The sequence below is a fragment of the Thalassophryne amazonica genome, chromosome 10 (assembly GCF_902500255.1).
Source record: "Thalassophryne amazonica chromosome 10, fThaAma1.1, whole genome shotgun sequence".
In the NCBI taxonomy this organism is placed as follows: Eukaryota; Metazoa; Chordata; class Actinopteri; order Batrachoidiformes; family Batrachoididae; genus Thalassophryne; species Thalassophryne amazonica.
The window spans coordinates 82,642,545-82,665,565 of record NC_047112.1 but is presented as its reverse complement, the minus strand read 5'-3'; the positions used below and the strand labels follow the sequence as shown (position 1 = coordinate 82,665,565).

The 23,021-nt window shown below is 42.7% G+C and overlaps 1 protein-coding gene across 2 annotated transcripts in view; it reads right to left on the bottom strand.

Moving 5' to 3' along the window:
- Positions 1–23,021, bottom strand: part of LOC117519059 (cadherin-2-like) — a 294,157-nt gene that overhangs the window by 97,217 nt on the left and 173,919 nt on the right. For both annotated transcript variants that reach the window (XR_004563157.1, XM_034180364.1), the window contains exons 8-10: positions 16,317–16,454; positions 15,873–16,058; positions 12,508–12,761 (exon numbers count right to left, since the gene is read on the bottom strand). Coding sequence is in view for 1 of the 2 variants with exons in the window: in XM_034180364.1 (XP_034036255.1) it covers positions 12,508–12,761; positions 15,873–16,058; positions 16,317–16,454 (578 nt within the window). In the remaining variant the exon portion in view is untranslated. The remainder of the gene's footprint in view (positions 1–12,507; positions 12,762–15,872; positions 16,059–16,316; positions 16,455–23,021) is intronic.

The following is a 23,021-nucleotide window of genomic DNA, read 5'->3' as shown; positions in this document are numbered from 1 at the left end:
AGTTCATTTCTGTGTAAATGTTACCTTTTTGTCATATATTATGTAAATGCTAGCAAGAAATAAACACCTCTAAAACTGAAAATGCTGTTTTTGTAACCTGATAACACCTCTGCAAGGATTTACAAACAATTTAGCGCATGTTTGCGTGGTGACGTCACATGCTGCCAGATCTACACACAAACTTTGTTTCTGTGTAGATATAACATCTTTTTCACATATTATGTAAAAGCTAGCGAGAAATAAACACTTCTAAAACTGAAAAAACTGTTTTTGGAACCTACGTAACAACACCTCTGAGCTGATTTGCAATGTTGTGCCCCTGGTAGGGTCTCCTAAGGCAAACAGGTCCAGGGTGACGGGTCAGACTAAGGGAAGTTCAGAAACTCCCATGACCAGTACACAATCAAGGGCCGAGATGTCGCCCGGTATGGCGGAGCCGGAGCCCCACCCTGGAGCCAGGCCTGGGGTTAGGGCTCGCACGCGAGCACCTGGTGGTTGGGCATTAGCCCACGGGGCCCGGCCGGATTCAGCCTGAAAGAGCGACATGGGCCCCCCTCCTGTGGGTTCACCACCTGCAGAGGGGGCCGTTAGGGGTTGGGTGCGGAGAGGATTGGGTGGCAGTCGAGGGCGGGTGGCCCAGCAGCCCGGTCTGCACTCACAGCCCCTGGCTGTTGGGACGTGGAACATCACCTCGGTGGAGAGGTGATGTTCTGGAGAGGAGAACTCAACCGATAGTCAAACCTTGGATTCAGGAGGAGCAGTGTGGTTTTCGTCCTGGTCGTGGCACACTGCACCAGCTCTACACCTTCCATTGGGTGCTCGAGGGTTCACGGGAGTTCACCCAACCAGTCCACATGTGCTTTGTGGATCTGCAGAAGCCGTTCGACCATGTCCCTCAGGGCATCCTGTGGGGAGTACTCCGGGAGTACGGGGTCTGGGGTCCTTTGCTAAGGGCTATCTGGTCCCTGTACGACCACAGCAGGAGCTTGGTTCGTGTTGCCGGTAGTAAGTCAAACCTGTTTCCAGTGCACATTGGCCTCCGCCAGGGCTGCCCTTTGTCACCAGTTCTGTTCATTACCTTTATGGACAGAATTTCTAGGTGCAGCCAGGGTGTAGAGGGGGTCTAGTTTGGGAACCACAGAATCTCATCTCTGCTGTTTGCAGATAATGCAGTTCTGTTGGCTTCATCAAATCAGGACCTTCAGCGTGCACTGGGGCAGTTTGCAGCCGAGTGTGAAGCGTCCGGGGCGAAAATCAGCACCTCCAAATCCGAGGCCATGGTTCTCGACTGGAAAAAGGTGCTTTGCCCTCTTCAGGTCGGTGGAGTGTCCTTGCCTCAAGTGGAGGAGTTTAAGTATCTCAGGGTCTTGTTCATGAGCGAGGGACGGATGGAGCATGAGATTGACAGATGGATCGGTGCAGCGTCTACAGTGATGCGGTCGCTGTATTGGACCATTGTGGTGAAGAGAGAGCTGAGCAGTGGGGCAAAGCTCTCGATTTACCGATCGATCTACGTTCCGACCCTCACCTATGGTCATTAGATTTGGCTCATGACTGAAAGAATGAGATCGCAAGTACAAGTGGCCGAGATTAGTTTCGTCCGCAGGGTGGCTGGGTGCTCCCTTAGAGATAGAGTGAGGAGCTCGGTCACTCGGGAGGAGCTCGGAGTTGAGCCGCTGCTCCTCCACGTCGAATGGAGCCAGCTGAGGTGGCTTGAGCATCTTTTCTGGATGCCCCCTGGACGCCTGGCTGGAGAGGTGTTCCGGACACGACCCAGTAGGAGGAGGCCCCGGGGAAGACCCAGGACACGCTGGAGGGACTATGTCTCTTGGCTGTCTTGGGAACACCTCGGGGTTCCCCCGGAGGAGCTGGGGGAGGTTTGTGTGGATCAGGAAGTCTGGGCGTCTTTGCTTGAGCTGCTGCCCCCGCGACCCGACTCCAGATAAAGCGGAAGAAAATGGATGGATGGATGGATGGATGTGTGAAATACCAAGGGGCACTGTAGTATACACTAGTGTTAGAAAATCAGCTCTCATCTCTTGTACAGTGTTATTAACACTATCCAGTGTTAATTTGTCTAGGTGAGTGTCACACAAGCAATACTGAAAAGAGTGAACACATATAGCCATTTTTTTTAGTGTTTTCTTTAACACTGTTATTGTTAATCCAGCAATGGTGAGTTTGTGTGTAGCAATGACAATGGTGTTTTGCTTCACGTGAGTGTAAAATAGTGCCTGCTGAATAATTTTCAAACTTGTGTGTTATTTCTGATGATGAAAAGATTCATTTGATGATGCCCATTTAGATCGCACTGAATCGTTTGTCTCAGCTATTTGTTGGACCTTATAAATTATCCTGTTTCACTACAATTTACAGTCCAGCTGAAGTGAAGTGTGCTAAACCCCTTAAAATGGAACTGAACCAATTCTACAGTGCATCATACAGTGACAGAGTAACAGCTCCACTGTTTGGTTTCTTTAATCATACATACCCCTCCAGACTCCACAGCTCATAAAGAGAAGAAACAGTTATGTATCAAGGGAAACAGCACAGTTTTTAACAAAGGAAGCCAGAGAGCCATCATACACAGCCATCATACACAGTGATAGTCTTTCTTGTCTTTCCCTGACAAATTAAAAACACACCAAACTAGCAGTTATGACTAAATGTACAAGCAGCATCATGTATAAGGCACAGTCCACTATGCAGTGCACCGTATACCTGTATGTGCATCATGTGCATGTGTGTATGTGCATGTGTGTGTGTGCGCGCATCCATGTGTTTGAGAACACAGGTTGTCTTCCATTAGCAGTTGCTAGGTTACGCAGACTTCCTACATTTAGAAACAAATGGAACAAAAAAAAAAGAATGATAAGGACAAAAGCAACAGTCCCAAGGGTCGTCTTTGCTCTGGTCTGGTTCTTGTGCTGTAAAACTATGTGTGCAGGATCACAAAACACATAAATGTCTTTTTTATAGCTGCAAAGGGCAAGATTGTAGAGACAAATATGCCCATTTGATCAGCTTTTATCAAAAATGGGCATGTGCTAGAGCAGACAATAACATCTCCACTAACTGAAATACCATGAATTTCCCCTATTGCCCAAATTCAATTCTCCTATATGAGGTCACTGGAGGAAAATTAGAATAAAAAATACATTTAATATTCATAGCAAATGGGAAAGAGGGAAATTGCAGTGCCACATATGCTGAACATTTTCTCTAACAGCATTGTTTTTTTCCTTCAAAAAATCATAGGGTACAGTCATTATCATATGTTACTTTCCTTTGGCCTCATATATAGTTGTCAACATAAAACCAATATGAAATCATATTTTTTATTAAAAAAATAAAACAAATAACCCATTTGCATTCATGTTTTACTTTTTACTTCATCATTAGGCTTTTGTCCAATACAAACCAAGCCTTTTTAGTTCCAAATCAACACACTTTTAGGGCCCCTTCACACATAAAACGATTAAGGCTGAATGGTGCACGAAGGAGGATTCGAATGGTACTCGTGAAAAATCAGAACCACACTCGATCGCATCGTACAGCAGTCGCCACATCCATTTGGGCACAGCACATTCACTCTACATTTGCGTCGGCATGCTGGAAACCGATTTGAATGGCGAGCAAGATGAGGTCGCACTACTATCTGATCGTGCTCACAGTGTTTGCATGTTGTTGTTTTTTTTCCCCTGTCTGCATATATAGTTATGGTAAATGCCACACTGGCAGAACCATTTATGAACATTAATACACATATATGCAATTTATTCTTGCAGGACAGAAGGTAAGTAGTGCGTGAGTGAATGTGGTGTGCGTGTGTGACCCCCATCCGCCCTTCCCGATCACCCTACAGGAGCCTAATCAAAGCCGACTGACAACTTCTATCAGGAGGGACCAACCACCAAAACAACACGAAGACAGACAAAAAAATGAAAGACAAGTGGTGAAAGCAATAACTGTGAAGTGACCATATCGTGTCGTGGCCGAGGGGCTGCATGAAATCATTGGCCATGTCAAACCCTGGGCGACTGGCACGATTGAGGCAACCTTCATACCAGCGGCCAAAGGCCAGGTGAGTGGCCATTAGACCCACTCTCGGTCCAGGTACCACCCATGAACATCCAACCCCACTCGTGGGGCACTTAGAAGAAAGTAAAGAGCAGGTAGACAACTTTCAAACTGGCTGTGCGAATGGCCCCACATTTTCTAAGTGCTCCGCGAGTGTGCTGTTACTGAGCAACACAAATAGCATGTGAGTGTATGATGTGTCATTCCCCCCTCCCCCCGACACACACACACAACACACACACACCATAAGCATATAGTCGAGGTGCGACTGAGGTTGCCAAGGCTAAAACGGTGGCTGCAGTGCAGTGTGATTGCTGTCAGTGCAGTGTGCACAGCTGGATAGCTGTCATGTCCATGATGGAACAGTTGACAGCTGTGGAACACCATGGCATATCCCAATCTCACACCACCACAACAGAGATGAAAACAAACACCCAGCCTGGCTGCATGTCACAGCACCAGCGTACCATCTGACCAGACGTCATGTGGCACGTGATCGGAACATCCACACGGTCCGTCATGTGACAGCCTGACTGACAGCCTCACAGAAAAAGGAGGATAATTCTTGTATTATAACATTAATTAAAAATTAAACATTGCTTTTTTTTCTTTTTTGTGTGCATGTTTTTTTAACAGTGAGAACTGAATCGTTACCAGTAACATGATTGTCTTATTGTTAAAAAGTACATTCATTGTTCTTACAATAAATGTACTTGACTGTGACTGTGCTCTCATTATTTTGTCCTTACACATTGTCATTGATTTATGTACATTTGCCCAACATGTGATTGCTGCTGCTGCTGTGTGAGCGCAATGTGGTATCACACCTCTCACATGCTCGCACTGTGTTCGTGTACATGCACACGAGCATGCACGAAACCATTGCTGCAGGATTGTTCACGCCTGTGTGACCAGACCACGTGTCCCTTCCGACAGTGGGTGGAATTTTTCATGGTTCGCCAATTTGGATTTTTCACCCTTTTTCGGCCGGTTTCAACTTCTTTTGCCCAACTTCGTGTTATGTGTGAAGGGGCCATTACATTCAGTTAGTGTCTATTGTGTGAGTTAGATAATCCCAGTGCATCACTATGGGATGCCCGGAGAAATGTGTTTTTTCATAGCAATGTCATTTCTCTCTGATAACAGACAGAATTATCTGCTTCACATCAGCATCATCACGCAATATTCATCTTCTGTATGTTATGGTATGTTATGTAATATAGAACAATTTGTGCATTTTAAACAATATTCACACACTTATATGCATATCATGCATATAAGGCGAATTTACATTGGTGTTTCCCAGCTCTTGATTGATTGAGCACAACTGACTGAGTTAATTAGCTGTGGGTGGAGTCGAGAGAGTTGTATAACATGTTGAGCAGATGAGAGAGACCTGGTCTATGCCATGAAGACCAAAGACTCCAAAGCACTTGGAAATTGAAATTGAAAATCTTTAATGCCCTCGGAGGGCAATTTAGTTTACAGCAAAAGTTCAGAATCAGACAATAAAATCTCACATGGCATACGTGATAATACAAATCAATACATACATACATACATAGTCATTACAAATTACAGTGCAGTATATTGGTCTAAACAAGTTCACCTACAGCCTATTAAGGAATCTAATAGCAGACGGGACAAAGGATTTTAAATATCTATTTGATTTGGCCTGACAAGGGAACGAATACCTCCTTTTAGATGGGAGGAGTCGAAACTCTGCATGAAGAGGATGGAGAGGATTGGCCAAAATGGCCCTTGCCCTATGAGTGGCTCTGGTTTGATAAACATTATCAATGTTATGTGTAGGACGCAGGACGGAGAACCGACCAGCGTTTGAAGGACCCAGTATGAAATAAGCAGAGCACGGTACAAAGGATAACTGAATTTAATAACATAACAGTGATGTGCTACAATACAAACAAATGAGTGCGCGGTCTGCGAGGTGGAGATACGGTGCGCTCCTAGCAGCACAAACGGTCCGGAGCCAGAAACAGTTCGGACCCAAGGACCCCGCCGACACCCCCCAGGTGGCCGCGACAAACCAAGTCTGTGAAAGAAGAAACCATCATGTGAGTCCACACTCCACACACAGAGAGACCACTCAAAGGTGTACATAAACAGCAAACACTTCCTGGCTTAATCACTAATCAGCTTCCCACCCTGCAGGCATGGAACACCCAGTTCCCATTCTTCACTGCAGTGGAAGCTGATTAAATGACTAACATAACAGCTCAATATAATAAGGTGTGAGGGACACCACATTTACTGACTGTACTAATGTTAGTCACAAAACCTAACGTACCTCAGGAAGTGTGCTGACGAGCGTGAGACCTCACCCCCTCCTCTTTCACAGACCATGCATCAAACCTGGTACGGTCTCTGCATCCATGATGATGAGATGGCTCTCGAGACGACGATCTCACCCGTCTGGTCACAAGGTCGAGTCTCTGACAAATACACACTGTGTACTCCAGACTTAAATGCCACCATGCCCCAATCCATGTAGATGCACCACAGCTGTGAGTCCTGACGAGCTGCACATGACCAGCCTCAGGTGATCAGGGTGAGGTCCTAATAGCTCAGCCACACAGCCACTCAGTCCTGAACGCAAGCCACCTGGTCCAGGAGAAACAAAAGACAGAACAGAAGACAGAAACAAAAGGCAGCCAGGCACCCCCAGCCATACAACAATCAAGTTCACTCAGGCTAGTGACAATTAGTTTTTGGTAGAGTTTGACCACATTCTTCATCCTGCTCTTATTTTTATGCTGAGGCTCCCAAACCAACAAATCAAAATGTTAAAACAGACTCAATAAAAAATGAGTATAACAGTTTAAGAAACTTCTTATCAACATTAAAAGACCTCAGTTTCCTCAAATAAAACAGCCTCTGATTTACTTTCCTGCAGATAGCATCTGAGTTGGTCTCAAACGATGTTTGTCATCCAGGATGGTGCCTAAGTACTTATAATGATTGACTATGCCCACTATGCCAAGCATTTTGGCAACAATCATTCATTTTCTATCCCTGATTACTCCAATCAATGGTTACAGGTTACATGGCAACAGTCCTTGCCATTGTTGCCATGTTATGTAGCGGATTAATTATTTTCTTTGCAAGTTGTCTGTTGAAAACGGTTCTAATTGCTTCCTGAATCACAGAGGACTGTTCCAGCAGTGCCTTTCACGCTTGTGTGCACTAAATGAGCTAGAGAAAGCATTTGGAGCCATCTAAAAATATAATTATTTGTCATGTTTACATTGCCATGGCTTGGTAAAACAGTTGCTTTTTCTTTCCTTCTTGTCTGCAGCTGTTAAAGTATGTTTATGATCGATTTAACATCTAGTTATAATCTTTCAGACAAGCTGCACTCTGATGCGATCCGCTGACGCAACCACTCGCTCTGTTCACTTCTTCTTTACTCAACTTGACAAGCTGCACAACATGTTGGTGAGCAGATTGCACCAAGTAGCACGAGACTTATGCTTGAAGGATTTTTTTGAACATTTCAAAATTCTCTTTGCACAATTGCACGCACTGGCGCCCCTCTCATGTTCAGTCTGCACATGTTAAAGACAAGTTTACTCTCCTGCACAACACAGGTCGTGCAAGTGCATGAATCAAAGTCATGTATGTGGCAGTGCATCTTTAGGGTGTAAGGCGAGGTACACCCTGAACAGGACCAGTCTATCACAAGGTCACAAACACATTCACACCTATGGTCAGTTTAAAGTTTCCACTTCACCTAATCTGTGTGTCTTTGGATGTGGGAGGAAGCCAGACTAACATGGGGAGAACATACAAAACCACACGTGAAAAGACCCGACGGTGGGAAGTGATCCCACAGACATCTTGTTATGAGCCAACAGTGCTAACCACAAAGTCACCATGCCACCTAGTCTGATACATAAGGTGTTATATTACTGTGATTATTTTTATGTGGGTGATTGTTCTGAGTACAGTTGGCAGACTGAATTCGCCTCAGATTGCCAGCTGCACAGCTCTAAATCTGACTGAGAATTTGAGACTATACTAATAAAAGCTGTTCACTCTTGACCTCCATGAAATCTGACAGAGGTTGAAGACTGTTGCAAAGACAAATGTGGGAATAATTACAGCGAGCAGATGTGCAAAGCCAATACAGACCTAGCCACACACAATGAATATGGTAAATGATGCCAAAAAACATATGATGAATATGTTTGTCAGGGATGAATAGATACACAAGCAGCAACGTCATGTTTTTGTCACTTTTAGAGATTTGTTTTCTTGCCAAAAAAATTTGCTCAGTTATTATATTATTAATGTTTTCAATATAACATCAAAAATTCCAAAATAATGCACCCTTTGGTGTGCTGTATAAGATGGAGGAAACAGCCACATAAAAAAACCAAACTTTTTTTTTCTTTTTTCCCCATCTGCATATACAGTAGTGTTGAGAATAATAATGTGACTAAAAAGATTAATCCAGGTTTTGAGTATATTTCTTATTGTTACATGGGAAACAAGGTACCAGTAGATTCAGTAGATTCTCACAAATCCAACAAGACCAAGCATTCATGATATGCACACTCTTAAGGTTATGAAATTGGGCTATTAGTAAAAAAAAAAAAAAAAGTAGAAAAGGGGGTGTTCACAATAATAATAGCATCTGCTGTTGATGCTACAAACTCAAAACTATTATGTTCAAATTGCTTTTTTTAGCAATCCTGTGAATCACTAAACTAGTATTTAGTTGTATAACCACAGTTTTTCATGATTTCTTCACATCTGCAAGGCATTAATTTTGTTGGTTTGGAACCAAGATTTTGCTCGTTTTCTAGTGTGCTTGGGGTCATTGTCTTGTTGAAACATCCATTTCAAGGGCATGTCCTCTTCAGCATAAGGCAACATGACCTCTTCAACACCATAGTAGGAGAAACATGCCCGTATCATGATGCCTGCATCACCTTGCTTTACTGTCTTCACTGTGAACTGTGGCTTGAATTCAGAGTTTGGGGGTCGTCTCACAAACTGTCTGCGGCCCTTGGACCCAAAAAGAACAGTTTTACTCTCATCAGTCCACAAAATATTCCTCCATTTCTCTTTAGGCCAGTTGATATGTTCTTTGGCAAATTGTAACCTCTTCTGCACATGTCTTTTATTTAACAGAGGGACTTTGCAGGGGATTATTGCAAATAAATTAGCTTCACACAGGCGTCTTCTAACTGTCACAGCACTTACAGGTAACTCCAGACTGTCTTTGATCATCCTGGAGCTGATCAGTGGGTGAGCCTTTGCCAGTCTGGTTATTCGTCTATCCATTTTGATGGTTGTTTTCCATTTTCTTCCACGTGTCTCTGGTTTTTTGTCCATTTTAAAGCACTGGAGATCATTGTAGATGAACAACCTATAATTTTTTGCACCTGCGTATAAGTTTTCCCCTCTCCAATCAGCTTTTTAATCAAACTACGCTGTTTTTCTGAACAATATCTTGAATGTCCCATTTTCCTCAGGCTTTCAAAGACAAAAGCATGTTCAACAGGTGCTGGCTTCATCCTTAAATAGGGGACACCTTATTCACACCTGTTTGTTCCACAAAATGTACGAACTCACTGACTGAATGCCACACTACTATTATTGTGAACACCCCCTTTTCTACATTTTTACTAATAGCCCAATTTCATAGCCTTAAGAGTGTGCATATCATGAATGCTTGGTCTTGTTGGATTTGTGAGAATCTACTGAATCTACCGGTACCTTGTTTCCCATGTAACAATAAGAAATATACTCAAAACCTGGATGAATCTTTTTAGTCACATAGCACTGCTATTATTCTGAACACTAATGTATAGTAATGGCAAATGCCAAACTGGCAGAATCATTTCTATACATATATGCATTTTGACAGATAGCATGTAGTGTATGAGTGAACGTGGTGTGCGTGTGTGACCTTCATCTGCCCTTCTAATCAGCTTATAACATTTTATTTAAAGCTAACAGATAACTTCTATCAGGAAGGGCTGACCACCAAAACAACATGAAGACAGACAAGAATGAAAGACAAGTGGTGACAGTAAGAACTGTGAAGTGATGAAAAGTGACACACCAAGGAGATGGAACCCCACAGACTGCCCTGCAAACCCATCACCAACACTTGACTGCAAACCTATATGAACCCTATAATGTGCTTCTTAAGACCCAATATAATGTGCATGCAAGTACTGAGCTAGTGAAGTGCATTAAAAGGGTGTGACACATAAGGCCTAACCACAAGCAGCCAGTGGAAGGGAGAGGCACAGTGCAGGGAGTGGGCCACACAACCAAGCCCCAACGCCCCACCCTCAGAACCAAGGGAGGCATCAGGGCAACCACGAGATGGGGAGGTGGTGGGCAGTCCTGGAGGAGCACCAGAAGCCCAGGGGAGAACAAACTAACAGGGGGTGGGGCAGGCAGCCGGAGAAGGATGATCCACCCCACAGGACAGTCCCCTGACCAGGAAAGGTGTGAGATGAGCCTCAAGAGTGTCAGGGGCAACCAAGGAGTCAGAGGGAGACAGGCAGGCCCCACAAACCCCGAAGGAGAGGAAGGGGCATTGGAGGCCACACATGTGTCGAGAGGGGGTTTTATTTTGCCCCCCTCCCAGGGCAAACGTCCCACACGCTCAGTTACCGCCCTCCTCCCCACCATCCCCAACCCCAACAGGACCAGCAGCCCCGCGGCGCAGGGGGACCGCAGGCAAGCCAACCCACTGCCCAGCACCCTACGAGGCATGAAGGTGCACCCACGCCCTGCAAGCGAGGAAGCGCGGGCCAGTGTCGACCCACCCCCCCGGACGCCCACAGAGCGACCAGGCAGCACCGGAAAGCAACACCCCCCCCAGACCCCAGACCCCCAAGGCCCCACCCCGACCCTAAATCCTCAAGCAAACCCAGGACCCCATTATCCAGACAACCAAACCATCCCCGCACAGCACCATCATACCCGAGGAGCCACCCCCTTTAAAAGACACAAGCTCTCACCTCCACTAATGCTAACATTTTCAAGAAAAAACACATAACGTCATTCTCTGACAACCAGCGTACCACAATGAACACCATGGTGACATTACTTCCTTTTGTCTCTAGCTGCTAACATTTCTTCATTTTTGGCTAGAAATAACACCTTTCTCATATATTATGTAAAAGCTAGCGAGAAATAAACACTCCCAAAACTGAAAATGCTGTTTGTAACCTGATAACACCTCTGGAAGGATTTATAAAACATTTAGCGGATGTTAGCGTGGTGACATCACTTCCTGGTTTCGCTAGCTGCTAACGTTGCTTGTTTTTTGGCTAGAAATAACTAGAAATAACAACTTTCTCATATATTATGTAAAAGCTAGCGAGAAATGAACACTTCTAAAACTGAAAACACTGTTTTTGCAAACTAATAACACAGCTGAACTGATTTACAAGACAATTCACGGACATTAACATGCACGCTAACTTCTGCTAACTCAAAGCTAACTTCCTATGGAGTTAAATTTGTTTCATTAATACCTGCAAATGCATAGATAGACGTACATATATTCCTTGATTTGCACAACTTCCGCTCTTGTCAAAAGCTCATATATGCGCACATGCAAGGCCTCCTGCAAATGTTGTTAAAACATCAATATTGTTTTTGACTGGTTGATTGTTTGATAGAGGGGCTTTATTGAACATGTGCAAATGTATGTAAAACAATAGGATCTTAATAATTAATTAAACACCTGCAAATTATAAAGAACACAATACTCATACGGCCGAGTGTATTTTAGCATTGTGCTATATTTTTATTACTTGCAGTGCTTTTTTGTTAGAGACAGATGTGTGTTCAACAAACATGCAGCTTTTTAGACTTATGGTTCTGGCTCCGGCAGCCAGAACCATAAGATAGTGACAGACAAGTCCATCTCTTTAGCAGAAACTGCACCATATCTGGTATGGACGACTCCCAACCCAGTTGCAAACACTGTGCTTTACACAGTCGCTGTGAAAGGCCCACACTGTATTGCTTGCATGATGATTGCCACTATATAAATACAGTAAAATTAATACAATACAAAAAATCCAAATGCTTTCAAAAGCAGCAGAAGCCTTGCGAATGCATAGTAACAAGCTAATTTGCTGTATCTCATACCTTTTCAGTGTGAGTCACGGAGAATAATTTGCTGACGGAATTCTAATAAATGCAAGACTAATTTAGAAGATAAAAAAGTCATAACGAAGGCACACAGATAAGCATGTTATTCATAGTAAAACTGTAAAACACATTCCGACATTCAGCTCTAGAGGCAAATATTTTAGCATATTATAACAGTCATATAATTATTACTGTCACATAATTATCAGCCTTTTTCTGCTTTGGACAGCTTATCCTGTGTGAGGTCTATTATAATCTCTGCAGCAGGCGCCTTACCGCACGGTTTGTCTCATGAAGCGGTCAGGATCCTGTGCAGTAAAGGTGGTGAGTAGGGACCCAGCAGGCAATCCCTCTTCCAGTTTGATGGACTTGGGGTTGGGGCTAAACTCTGGGCTCTCGTTGATGTCCAAGATTCGTACAGACACGGTTGCTGTGGACTGGCGAGGCAGGTGAATGCCACGGGCCAGTGGGACCTCATTCTCTGCCTCAACGGTTAGCATGAAGGAGCGGGTTAGCTCAAAATCTATGGGCTGTGCAGAAATGGGAAAGGAGAGCAAGTTAACAATGTGCATAAAGGACTGCAATTACCAGCAGGTTGCATTGAAGGAGAGAGAACAAGACAACACTTTGGCTAATATCAGCCACCAGATTTATAATGAACTGGGAAACAATGATAATGACAATTAGGGATGAGCATTTAACCAAAAATGTCTGAAAAATCGAGAGTTAGAAACTCTGATTGCCTTTATCTTGCTCATGATGCTTAACTCAATCAATGGTGTTGTATTGTCTATCAACCACTAAATGAAAAAAATAATACTGACTTCTAAATGGTCATCAAGTAGACAAAGATAGTTAAGATATGCTTCTTCAGCTGATAAACTGTCCCACCTTTAATAGTCCGATAACTATGAAGGCAGTGCATGAAAAAAGCCTGTTAAAAGATTGTTCTTTAAACCTAATCTAGGTAAGTCATGCCTGGGAGCCTGGGAGTGTGCTACACCCACACATCACACCACAAACAAACCCCAGGTCCTGGATGGACAACCTCCCAGGAAGACAACCAATCCATCCACAAATCTTGAAAGAAGCATTAATCTGCTACTGTTTGGTGAAAAGTGGGCATTCCCTTGGCTTCCAAAAGTGGCTGGTGAGTGTCTATGTCTCACAACCATACAGTAAGGCTATAGTATCTCACTGGGCTGCGACAGCCTGCGAACAGCATCTGGAAAGAAATTTGTGCAGTTTGGCATGACGTTTGCAACCATTCACTGTCCCCTCACCTCAGTCGCAGGGTGGCGCCCACTCATCGCTTAATTTTTTAACAAACCAAGATATTCGCCACAATGAAGTCCCTCGGCAAATCATCAGGCGTCACCACGTAGTCTCTGTGACTCAGAACATGCACCACATGCAAGAATACTTGTGAAGCGTTGACACACACTTTTATTTTTATATGATCAGAGAAAAACACCACTTCTGGAAGCGACTGAACACTCCAGCAGCATCCAGCCACCCTGCTATGGAGCCGGCCGGCACCCACCTGACGGGTGCTGAGCTGGACATACAAGCTACACAATCCGGATTCATTCCGTTTATTGATTAATTTTTTGTTTTTTCTGAGGACAGAAGTGGAAATCTATATATTAAAAGCCAAGTGACCTCTGTGTACATGTATGCATGCATGTGTGCATGTGTATGACTTCGATCATGGAGAAACAGGGGAGAGCTGACATTTGCTGTTTGGTACACTGCAAAAACTGTCCCTCTCAAAATAAATCAAATAATCTGAAATCTAGCCAAATTGTCTTGTATTAAGCAAAAAATAAAAAAAAAACAAAAAACAAAACTGCCAATGGGGTAAGAAAAAATTACTTTACTGGTCCAAGGATAGACGATCAAAAAGATTTCCTCACACAGACCCTAACTATGATCATTGTAAAACAACATGTGGTACCTATTTTCATCTATTTTGGAGTTGTTCAAAATTAATGCCTCTCTGGACAGGTGTGTTTAAGACACTTTCGAACACTTTTAGGCTACCTTTGGACCCATGCCAGGTATTGGCTCTTTTTGGTGTAATCTCAGACTCATATTATTTAAATAAACACCAACAGGACATTCTGGCCTACTGTACAGTTCTTGCTCACAGGCAGATTTTACTAAAGCGGAAAAATGCAACACCCTCAACACACTCGCAGTGGATGAAAGACATTTTATATTTCATGAGAACTGAAAAGATCAGACATACCCTCAAGGGCAAAAACACAACATTTTTGGATATCTGGCAACCCTTTCTTAAAGCTTGCAGAAAAGCTTGATTTGACTTTATAAACTGTGTATGAGACACTGTCAATTTGGATTTTTGTTTTGTTTTTTCTGTATTGTGTTATCTTAGTTTTGGGGTGGGTTTTATTTGTTTTGTGCTGTCTACTTTGTATTGTAAAATCATAAAATGTTCATAAATAAAGTTTTCAAAAAAAAAAAAGTGAGATACATTTTCCCATAAGAGATTTTTTTCTTATGTAAAAAAAAAAAATGCTTGACAAGATTATTTTTCTATTTAGACAAAAATTAAGTCAAATTTTCTTTAAAGAGGTCTTTTTTTTATTTTTACTTTCTTAAGGCCTGGTCCCACTGGAGAGAGGATTAATTGCGCATGAATTGAGTAAACAAATTTGTTGGTGTTCGCTGTCGTCCGCAACAAAATTGGCCAAAAATGACAAATATTAATAATGTATAGCGAATATATGACAAATAATCATGGATGTATAACGCATGTATTGAGAATGCATCATGCAAACAGCGGTTGTGTTGTACGCACACGGCATCTGCACTGCAGTCATAACAGAAGCGCACTTGGGCCTGTCGGCATCACTATTCACACCAACACCACAGCCTCTGGAGCAATTGCTGGACTTGGACAAGTTGATTGGTATGTTGTTGAATGGCAGCAACTATCACACTACGTCTTTGGGGATCCATAACTACATCTGTACGTCTCCACAGCTGGACTGGCAATGGCGGGCAGGTATGTCGATTTCTGTTTACTATGCATTTGCAAACTGTCCGCAAATCAGTAATACCAACGCGTTATTCGTGGCCAATCTGTATGCATTCGCTACAATTTAATTTAGTCCGTGATGTGGATGTGATAGGCACGTTAAACACTGTCCCACTTCGCTGCCAAGCTGCAATACCCTGTCAGTTGTGGATATCAGCAGATCACGGCAGAAATACAGCGCATAGATTGTGTATGTATTGCGCATGTATTGCATATGTAAGGCGGATGTCATCCGCAACTAAAATTTTGTGCAGCTCAAAAATCCTGGCAACTGAAAAATGTGCCTCTGCGGATAGTTGCAGATGTGTGCGGATGTCAGCCGACTCATACAAGCATGTTTCAAGGATATTGTGGATGTTTAGCGAATATAAACCAATTTTGTGCGCAATTCATATGCAAATCTTCCTAAACGCCAGTGGGACAGGGCCCTTAGATATCAGTTTTTGTATTGTATGCTTATGTATTTTGGGTCAAACTCTGGTCTACATATTGGTAGCCCAACTCCAATCCCACTGAGGTACCCGCTCTGTTTGTATGTGTGAGAGTTGGTGTATGTGTCATAGTGACTGAAGCGCACCTTAACCACTGTGAGCAGGCCCTCATTGGTCGTGGGGTCAGTTGGGATGGAGAAACGTCCAGTGGGGTCACCAGCAATGATCCGGTAAACCGTGCTCCAGGCGGAAGTGTGAGGCTGATCTTTATCTGTCACAGTCAGGTTAGAAACAATCACATTCACCCTGTTCTCGTGAACCTCTCCGAAGAACTGTAACAAAAAGACACAAACAGGAAAAAACAAATCAAACGCTTGTTAACAGCACTCGGCAACATATTTACCCTCTAATATCTGAATGTAACATTCACAAAAATAAATTCAGTTCACTGAGGATGAGAAACATGTTTAAATCACTTTTCACTCCATCTAATAACTGCTGTGGTCCAGTGTCTGAAAGCTTCCAGCTTTTTTGGAAAAGCAACATCTGGCCTCTCTTTGCTGTTTTCTAGTCATTATATGAAAACATACTGTTTCTGTGGTGAATTCAGGAGGATTGTCGTTGACATCGGTGATCCTGATGGCAGCGGTGGCAGTGTTAGACAGGCCGTAAGTGGGATTTCCCTCCATATCTGTAGCCTGGATGATCAGAGTGTACTGGGTAACTTTCTGCAAACATAGAAGCATTTGGAACATTTCAAATAATACACTTGTGCAACACTCCAATGTTTTTCTTGTTTTGTTTTTTGGGTTTTTTTAACATCCACCAAAGACTAAATAAAATCATTGGCATTTAGTTACTGTATTTATTTCCCTGTCTGTCTGTTAGCAAGATTACATCAAAACGACTGCACGCATTTTGACAAACGTTTCACCACAGATAGATAAAAGACCAAGGGAGACTCCATTAAAGTTTGGAGGTGATCCGGATTTTGGATCAAGTCTCACTTTATATAGGCTTTGAAGGATTACTGTTAGCAAGATTATGTCAAAACTACTACACAGATTTTGACAAACGTTTCACCACAGATAGATATTAGACCAAGGAAGACTCCATTAAAGTTTGGAGGTGATTGGGATTTTGGATCAAGTCTCACTTTATATAGGCTTTGAAGGATTACTGTTTAGGATTACTGACTGATTCACATCAAAACTACTGCACTGATTTTGATGAAATTTTCAACACAGATACATAATAGGCCATGGAAGACTCCATTAAATTTAAGAGGTGCTCTCTGGATTCTTGATCAAGATTTCACGTTATATACACTTTGATGGATTACGTCAAAACTAAATGGATTCTCACCAAATTTGTACCACAGATACGAGGTCTGTTCGAAAAGTATCGGACCTTTTTATTTTTTTCAAAAACCTGATGGATTTGAATCACGTGTGCTTGCATGAGCAAACCTTGAACCTTCGTGCGCATGCATGAACTTTTTCACGCCTGTCGATTGCATCATTTCCTGGTAAGCAGTCTTTGTGTGAGGTGTGTGTCGTGCGCTCAGCGTTTTTTTCAATCCAAGGAAAAAGACGTAACGACTGGAGCAGCGCCACATCAAATTTTGCCAGAAACTGGGCGACAGCCAGGTGGAAACCATTCGGATAATTCAGATGGCTTTCAGTGACGATCCTATGGGCATCACACAGATTAAGGAGCGGTACAACCAGTTTAAAGACGTCCGCACAACAGTGGAGAGCGAGCCGCACTCCGGTCAGCCATCAACACACTGAAATGACCAGATCATTTCCAAAGTAAACGTTGTGGTGATGCGGGACCGTCGTGTGACTATCCGAGAAATTGCAGAAGAGGTGGACATCAGCACTTTTTCGGCACATTCCACTGTGACAGAAGATTTGGTCATAAAAAGAGTGGCGGTGAAAATCATGTCGATGGCTTCGGCACAAAGCTGCCGACAGCGGAGCAAAAGCGCCTTTGTGCTGAAGTCTCACAGGACATGCTGTGACATGCCCACCTACTCCCTAATTTGTCAGATAGTCACACGACTGAAAAGTCACCGAAAGCTGTCTGAATCATCCGAATGGTTTCCACCTGGCTGTCGCCCAGTTTCTAGCAAAATTTGATGCGGCACTGCTCCAGTCGTTCCGTCTTTTTCATTGGGATTAAAATCCGCCAAGCGCACGACACACACCTCACACAAAGACTGCTTACCAGAAAGTGATGCAATCGACAGGCGTGAAAAAGTTCATGCATGCGCACGAAGGTTCAAGGTTTGCTCATGCAAGCACACATGATTCAAATCCATCAGGTTTTTGAAAAAAATAAAAAGGTCCAATAATTTTCTAACAGACCTCGTAGATATTAGGGCATGGAAGACTCCACTGAATTTTGGAGGTGATCCAGATCCGGTTTGGCGGACGTCAGAAATCTGATTGCTCTTGTTTTCTTTTATTTTTAGACAGAAGGGAAGTACACAGAGAAAACACAATGTGTCCACAGCAGGACAGGTGCATGTCCACCAACTCTAAGATGACCTCATGGATCATTATGAGGTAATTTCTATTTCCAGGATATAGAAATTACCTTATTTGAAGGTGGCTTATCTCAAATGTCAACTAATGACAATTAATCTGTACAATCTGTACATCAGTCATTAAACATTCAAACAGCGTGTACTATATGGTAAATCTGTCCAGAGTAGGCAGTTCTCAAAAACTGAGTGACTGTGTAAGGAGACTAATGAGGAAAGCCAAAGACACACCATGAAACCAATGTGGAAATGGGATGTGCCAAAACCTGCAGTTCCACACATGACCACTTGAGGCTGGCTACAAAATGGAGTCAATCCCCCCAAAAAACTCATGTTAAAATATTCACTCATACAGGCTGGTACAAAAGATGGAAAACAGTTTTGGTGAAGGTTCCCAATTGATAAGTCATCAGTTTAAAAATCATCAAGCCATTCATAAATAGGGGAGTGGTGAATTTGAGTGGCGGCCATCATCCAGGCAGTCAACTGTTAGTTCTGGTCGGCTGCCTGTGGCCAGCTAACTCTTTTTGCGCATTTTCATCACAATATCTCAGCTTATATGGCTTGATGCGTGATTAACTGTCCTGATAGGCAATCTAAGAAGTCGAAGAAATAAGTATATTTTTGATGTGTGAAATTAAAGTATTATTCAATGTGTATGTTAGCACTTGCTCAAAGCTAAAGTAAGGATAGATACAATGACAGTGCCACAGTTATTGAGACTATGTGCATGCCACTTATAGTTTCAGCAACTGATCTAATGCACAAATGTTCTGAAATATCAGAGTTTCAAGCAACTATCAGAGCCAATTAACTGATTCCTTCCGATGGATTTGGCATTTTCACCAAATGTGCCTAAGTAAGAATATTGAAGATCACAGTTTGATATAAATGTAATTAAAGCCATTTGACAAGTGAGAAATGCCCTTCTGTCAAAGCACTATTGCAGCTGGTGATTCAATCCATTACTGTTCAGACTTTTCTGCACAAATCCTAAGCACTAATTTAATTACCTTTTTAATAACCCCATAAGGAAAACCATTTCCATGCAAAAAAGAGATGGATTTTCATTAGAATTTAATGTCTCCCATTCTCAAATTACAAATGTGTTAGCCTATTTTTAGACCGCAATAAAAAAAAAGTTTAAGACATTTTGAAAGGTGGTATACAGACTGTGATGTGTGAAACTATAAAGTCAACAGCTACAGGCCAGACTGTCAGATTCCCTGAGGCCAAAAAGCAGCAAGTATCAAAGTGAAATTTGATGCTCAAACAAACACCCACTGAGTTACATTTTGAAGGTAAAAGCCGGGTTTTCTTCAAATGTGTTGGAATATGACAGATTGTTTTCTACCAGTATAATTCAATCAATATGTTTACATTTTTAACATTGCCAACAGCATACAATGCAGAGTTAATATACAGTGGATGTATACTTATTAACTTCAAAATGAAATCTGTTTGAGATGCTGAAATGGATGAACACAGTTAAAAATGAGTTAAGAATGAGCTGTATACAAGATGAGTGACAAACTAAAACTCATGTTTGTGTTCTGTCTTGGTTGACATCGTACCTTCCCAAGAGATATCGAAGTGTTTTGTACAACAACATCATTTCGAAACTTGTTCCAGTGAACTGTGTGGTCCTGCAGAGTTCTGTTTTGGGTCCTTTGTTGTTTTCTATCTAGATTACACCTGTTGGACAAATTTTCTGAAGCTATGGAATGACTTTTCCTTGTTATGTAACTTCTTGGTCGGTCAAGAGGGAATTTAAGGTCATTGGTCCCTTGCTCTGTGACAGACTGGCGTCCTGTCCAGGGTGTACCCTGCCTCGCGCTCTATGACTGCTGGGATAGGCTCCAGCCCCCTGCGGCCCTTAATTGGACTAAATGGTTGAAGATGAGTGTGTGTGTGGGTGTGTCATACTTTGATTGATCTTAGCACAGTATTTGATATAATACATCACCATATATTGCTGGAAAGTCTTGAAAATTACTTTAGCATGAATGGTTGGGTTCTGTCTTGGTTGACATCGTACCTTCCCAAGAGATATCAAAGTGTTTTGTACAACAACGTCACTTTAGAACTTGTTCCAGTAAACTATGGAGTCCTGCAGGGTTCTGTTTTAGGCCCTTTGTTGTTTTCTCTCTGTATTCCACCTCTTGGACAAATTTTCTAAAGCTATGGAATTACTTTTCCTGTTATGCTGATATTTATTTGCAGACTGATTCTGATAATCTTTCTAAAATTGGGACCTTGTTGTGTGGGCCGCTGAAGAGGAGGTACTGCTGGCCCACCACCACCAGAGGGCGCCCTGCCTGGAGTGCGGGCTCCAGGCACCAGAGGGCGCCGCCGCCTCACGGGAGCAGCCTCGGTGACAGCTGTCACCCATCACCTGAGACAGCTGACGGCAATCATCAGTGGGGTATATCAGCAGGACGGCATCTCCACCTCATTGCCGAGATATCGTACTACCTGGAAGGTAATATTCTCAGCTGACTGCTTGACAGTAACCTTTTGTGACTTTTGTGAGTGATAACAGACCTTTTTTTCCAACGAGAGGTGGAGGTAGCTTTCCTGCCGTGTGGATTACTGGGTGCAAACGCGCCCACCTTTAATTGTGTTTTTGTTCCTCGCCAGCAGTACCAGGTCCGACACGCGGAGGCAGTGGCCACCTGGGAGTTCGGGACTTGGCGGCTCCAGTATACCCGGGGTCCTGTGGCGGAGGAAGCCGTGTGGTACCGGTCTTACCTTGGAGAGGCGTCTCCTATCTTCGAGCCTGCCCACACGACACTTTTGTAAATTGACTGTTGTCCATTTCTGTGATTGGTTGTATTCGTTGTGCACATTCACAACAGTAAAGCGTTGTTATTTGACTTACTCCATTGTCCGTTCATTTGCGCCCCCTGTTGTGGGTCCGTGTTCCTACACTTTCCCAACAGACCTGGGAAGATTGTCTAGCATCTGTTTATGGTTTATGGTCATTGGTCCCTTGAGGCACAAAAGCCAGATGCATGCATCCACGAAAGACTGGATGCATGTGTCATTCAACAGAGTAATAAGTTAAATATTTAGGGGTAGTATTTGATCTTATATTGTCCTTTGATCTGAACATGAGCGAGATTACAAAGATCGCTTTCTTTTATCTGCACAATATCGCTAGTATTCGACCTATGCTGTCAATGGAGGATACAGAGACACTGATTTATGCCTTTGTTCTTCAAGTATTGACTATTGCAATGTTCTGTTTTCTGGCTTGCCTTGTTCGAGAATCAAGGGTCTCCAGCTGGTTTAGAATGCTGCTGCTAGAGTGTTAACCACAAGAAGAACATTTGATCACATTACTCGAGCTCTGGTCTACCTTCATTGGCTTCCTGTCCAAGTGAGGTCTGACTTTAAGGTTTAGCTATTAACATATAATTCTATTCATGGACTAACTCCCTCATATTTAAATTTACTTACACCCTATGTACCAGGTAGTGCTGTTCATTCTCAGGACATAGGTTTGTTGAGTGTGCCGAGGTTGAAGAAGTCAGCTGGTTACAGGGCCTTCAAAATGTCAGCTGGTTACAGGGCCTTTTCTTATCCGGCACCTTTTTTATGGAACAGTTTGCCAGTTGTGAGGAGACAGTCTGATTCTGTGGACTTTTAAATCTAGATTCAAGATTTGTCCATCCTTCTGTTTCTTGTAACTGACATTGTCTCAGTGGTATTGATATGCATTTTTGCCTATGTTTGAATTTTAGTGTTCATTTGATCAATTTTACTTTCATTGATGTTAGTTGTAACAAATCTCTTGTATTTTGTATTGCCTTCTGTTTAACATTGTTGTGGTTGTCAGATTGGATGGTCGCCCAACTGAGTTGGGTCTGCTCTGGACCCTAAGCTTGTAATGCACCTTGAGATGACCTGTGTTTGTGTTTTGTGCTGTACAAATAAAATGGAGTTGAACTAAATTAAAATAACCTGAATGAAGTGAGTTAAAAACACACACACCATATGGATATGCATAAACAAAGACACAATTAAGCAAATAATATCCAATCTGTGGCATGTATAAATATGCAGTGACCAGCTCTCAAGCCAAATGAGCATCTCTGAGAAATCTGATCAACTTGTGAGACACAGTAACACCAGATGAGGGATATCGTTTGGAAAAAATGGTGTTCCGTCATTTCAGTAGTGATTCACAGACTTAAGAATCAAAACGAAGATGGTCTGAATGTGTTGTGGGAGTATGAGGGGGTCCTCCACTGTCATAAATCACTGTGGACCCTTTTTGATGATCTAGAGTGCACTGCTGAAAGCTCATAGTGTAAGTTAATTTGGGAAGTGTCCAACTCCACTTTGTTATTTACACAGCACAGGATCGGAATACAGTCAAAGGAGCAGGTTACAATGTGAACGAATGAATGAATGGACTGCATTTATATAGCGCTTTTTCCATCTGCATGAGATGCTCAAAGCACTTTACAATAATGCCTAACATTCACCCCAATGTCAGGGGCTGTATTCAGCACTTTAAAACACATACACATTGAGTTCATACACCTTTGTCTGGCAGCATCTCTGGATCTCGAGTCTCCTAGTGCTTGGATTGTGTCTCATTGTAATTCGAATGGGTTAAAAGCAGAGGAAAGGTTTCTTTGTAGTGTTTACATTGACGATGAAGGCCCTTCTTCCTTCTTAATTAATCATGTGAATGTGTTTTGTCATTCCCTTTCAGAGCAGGAAATTCTATAAA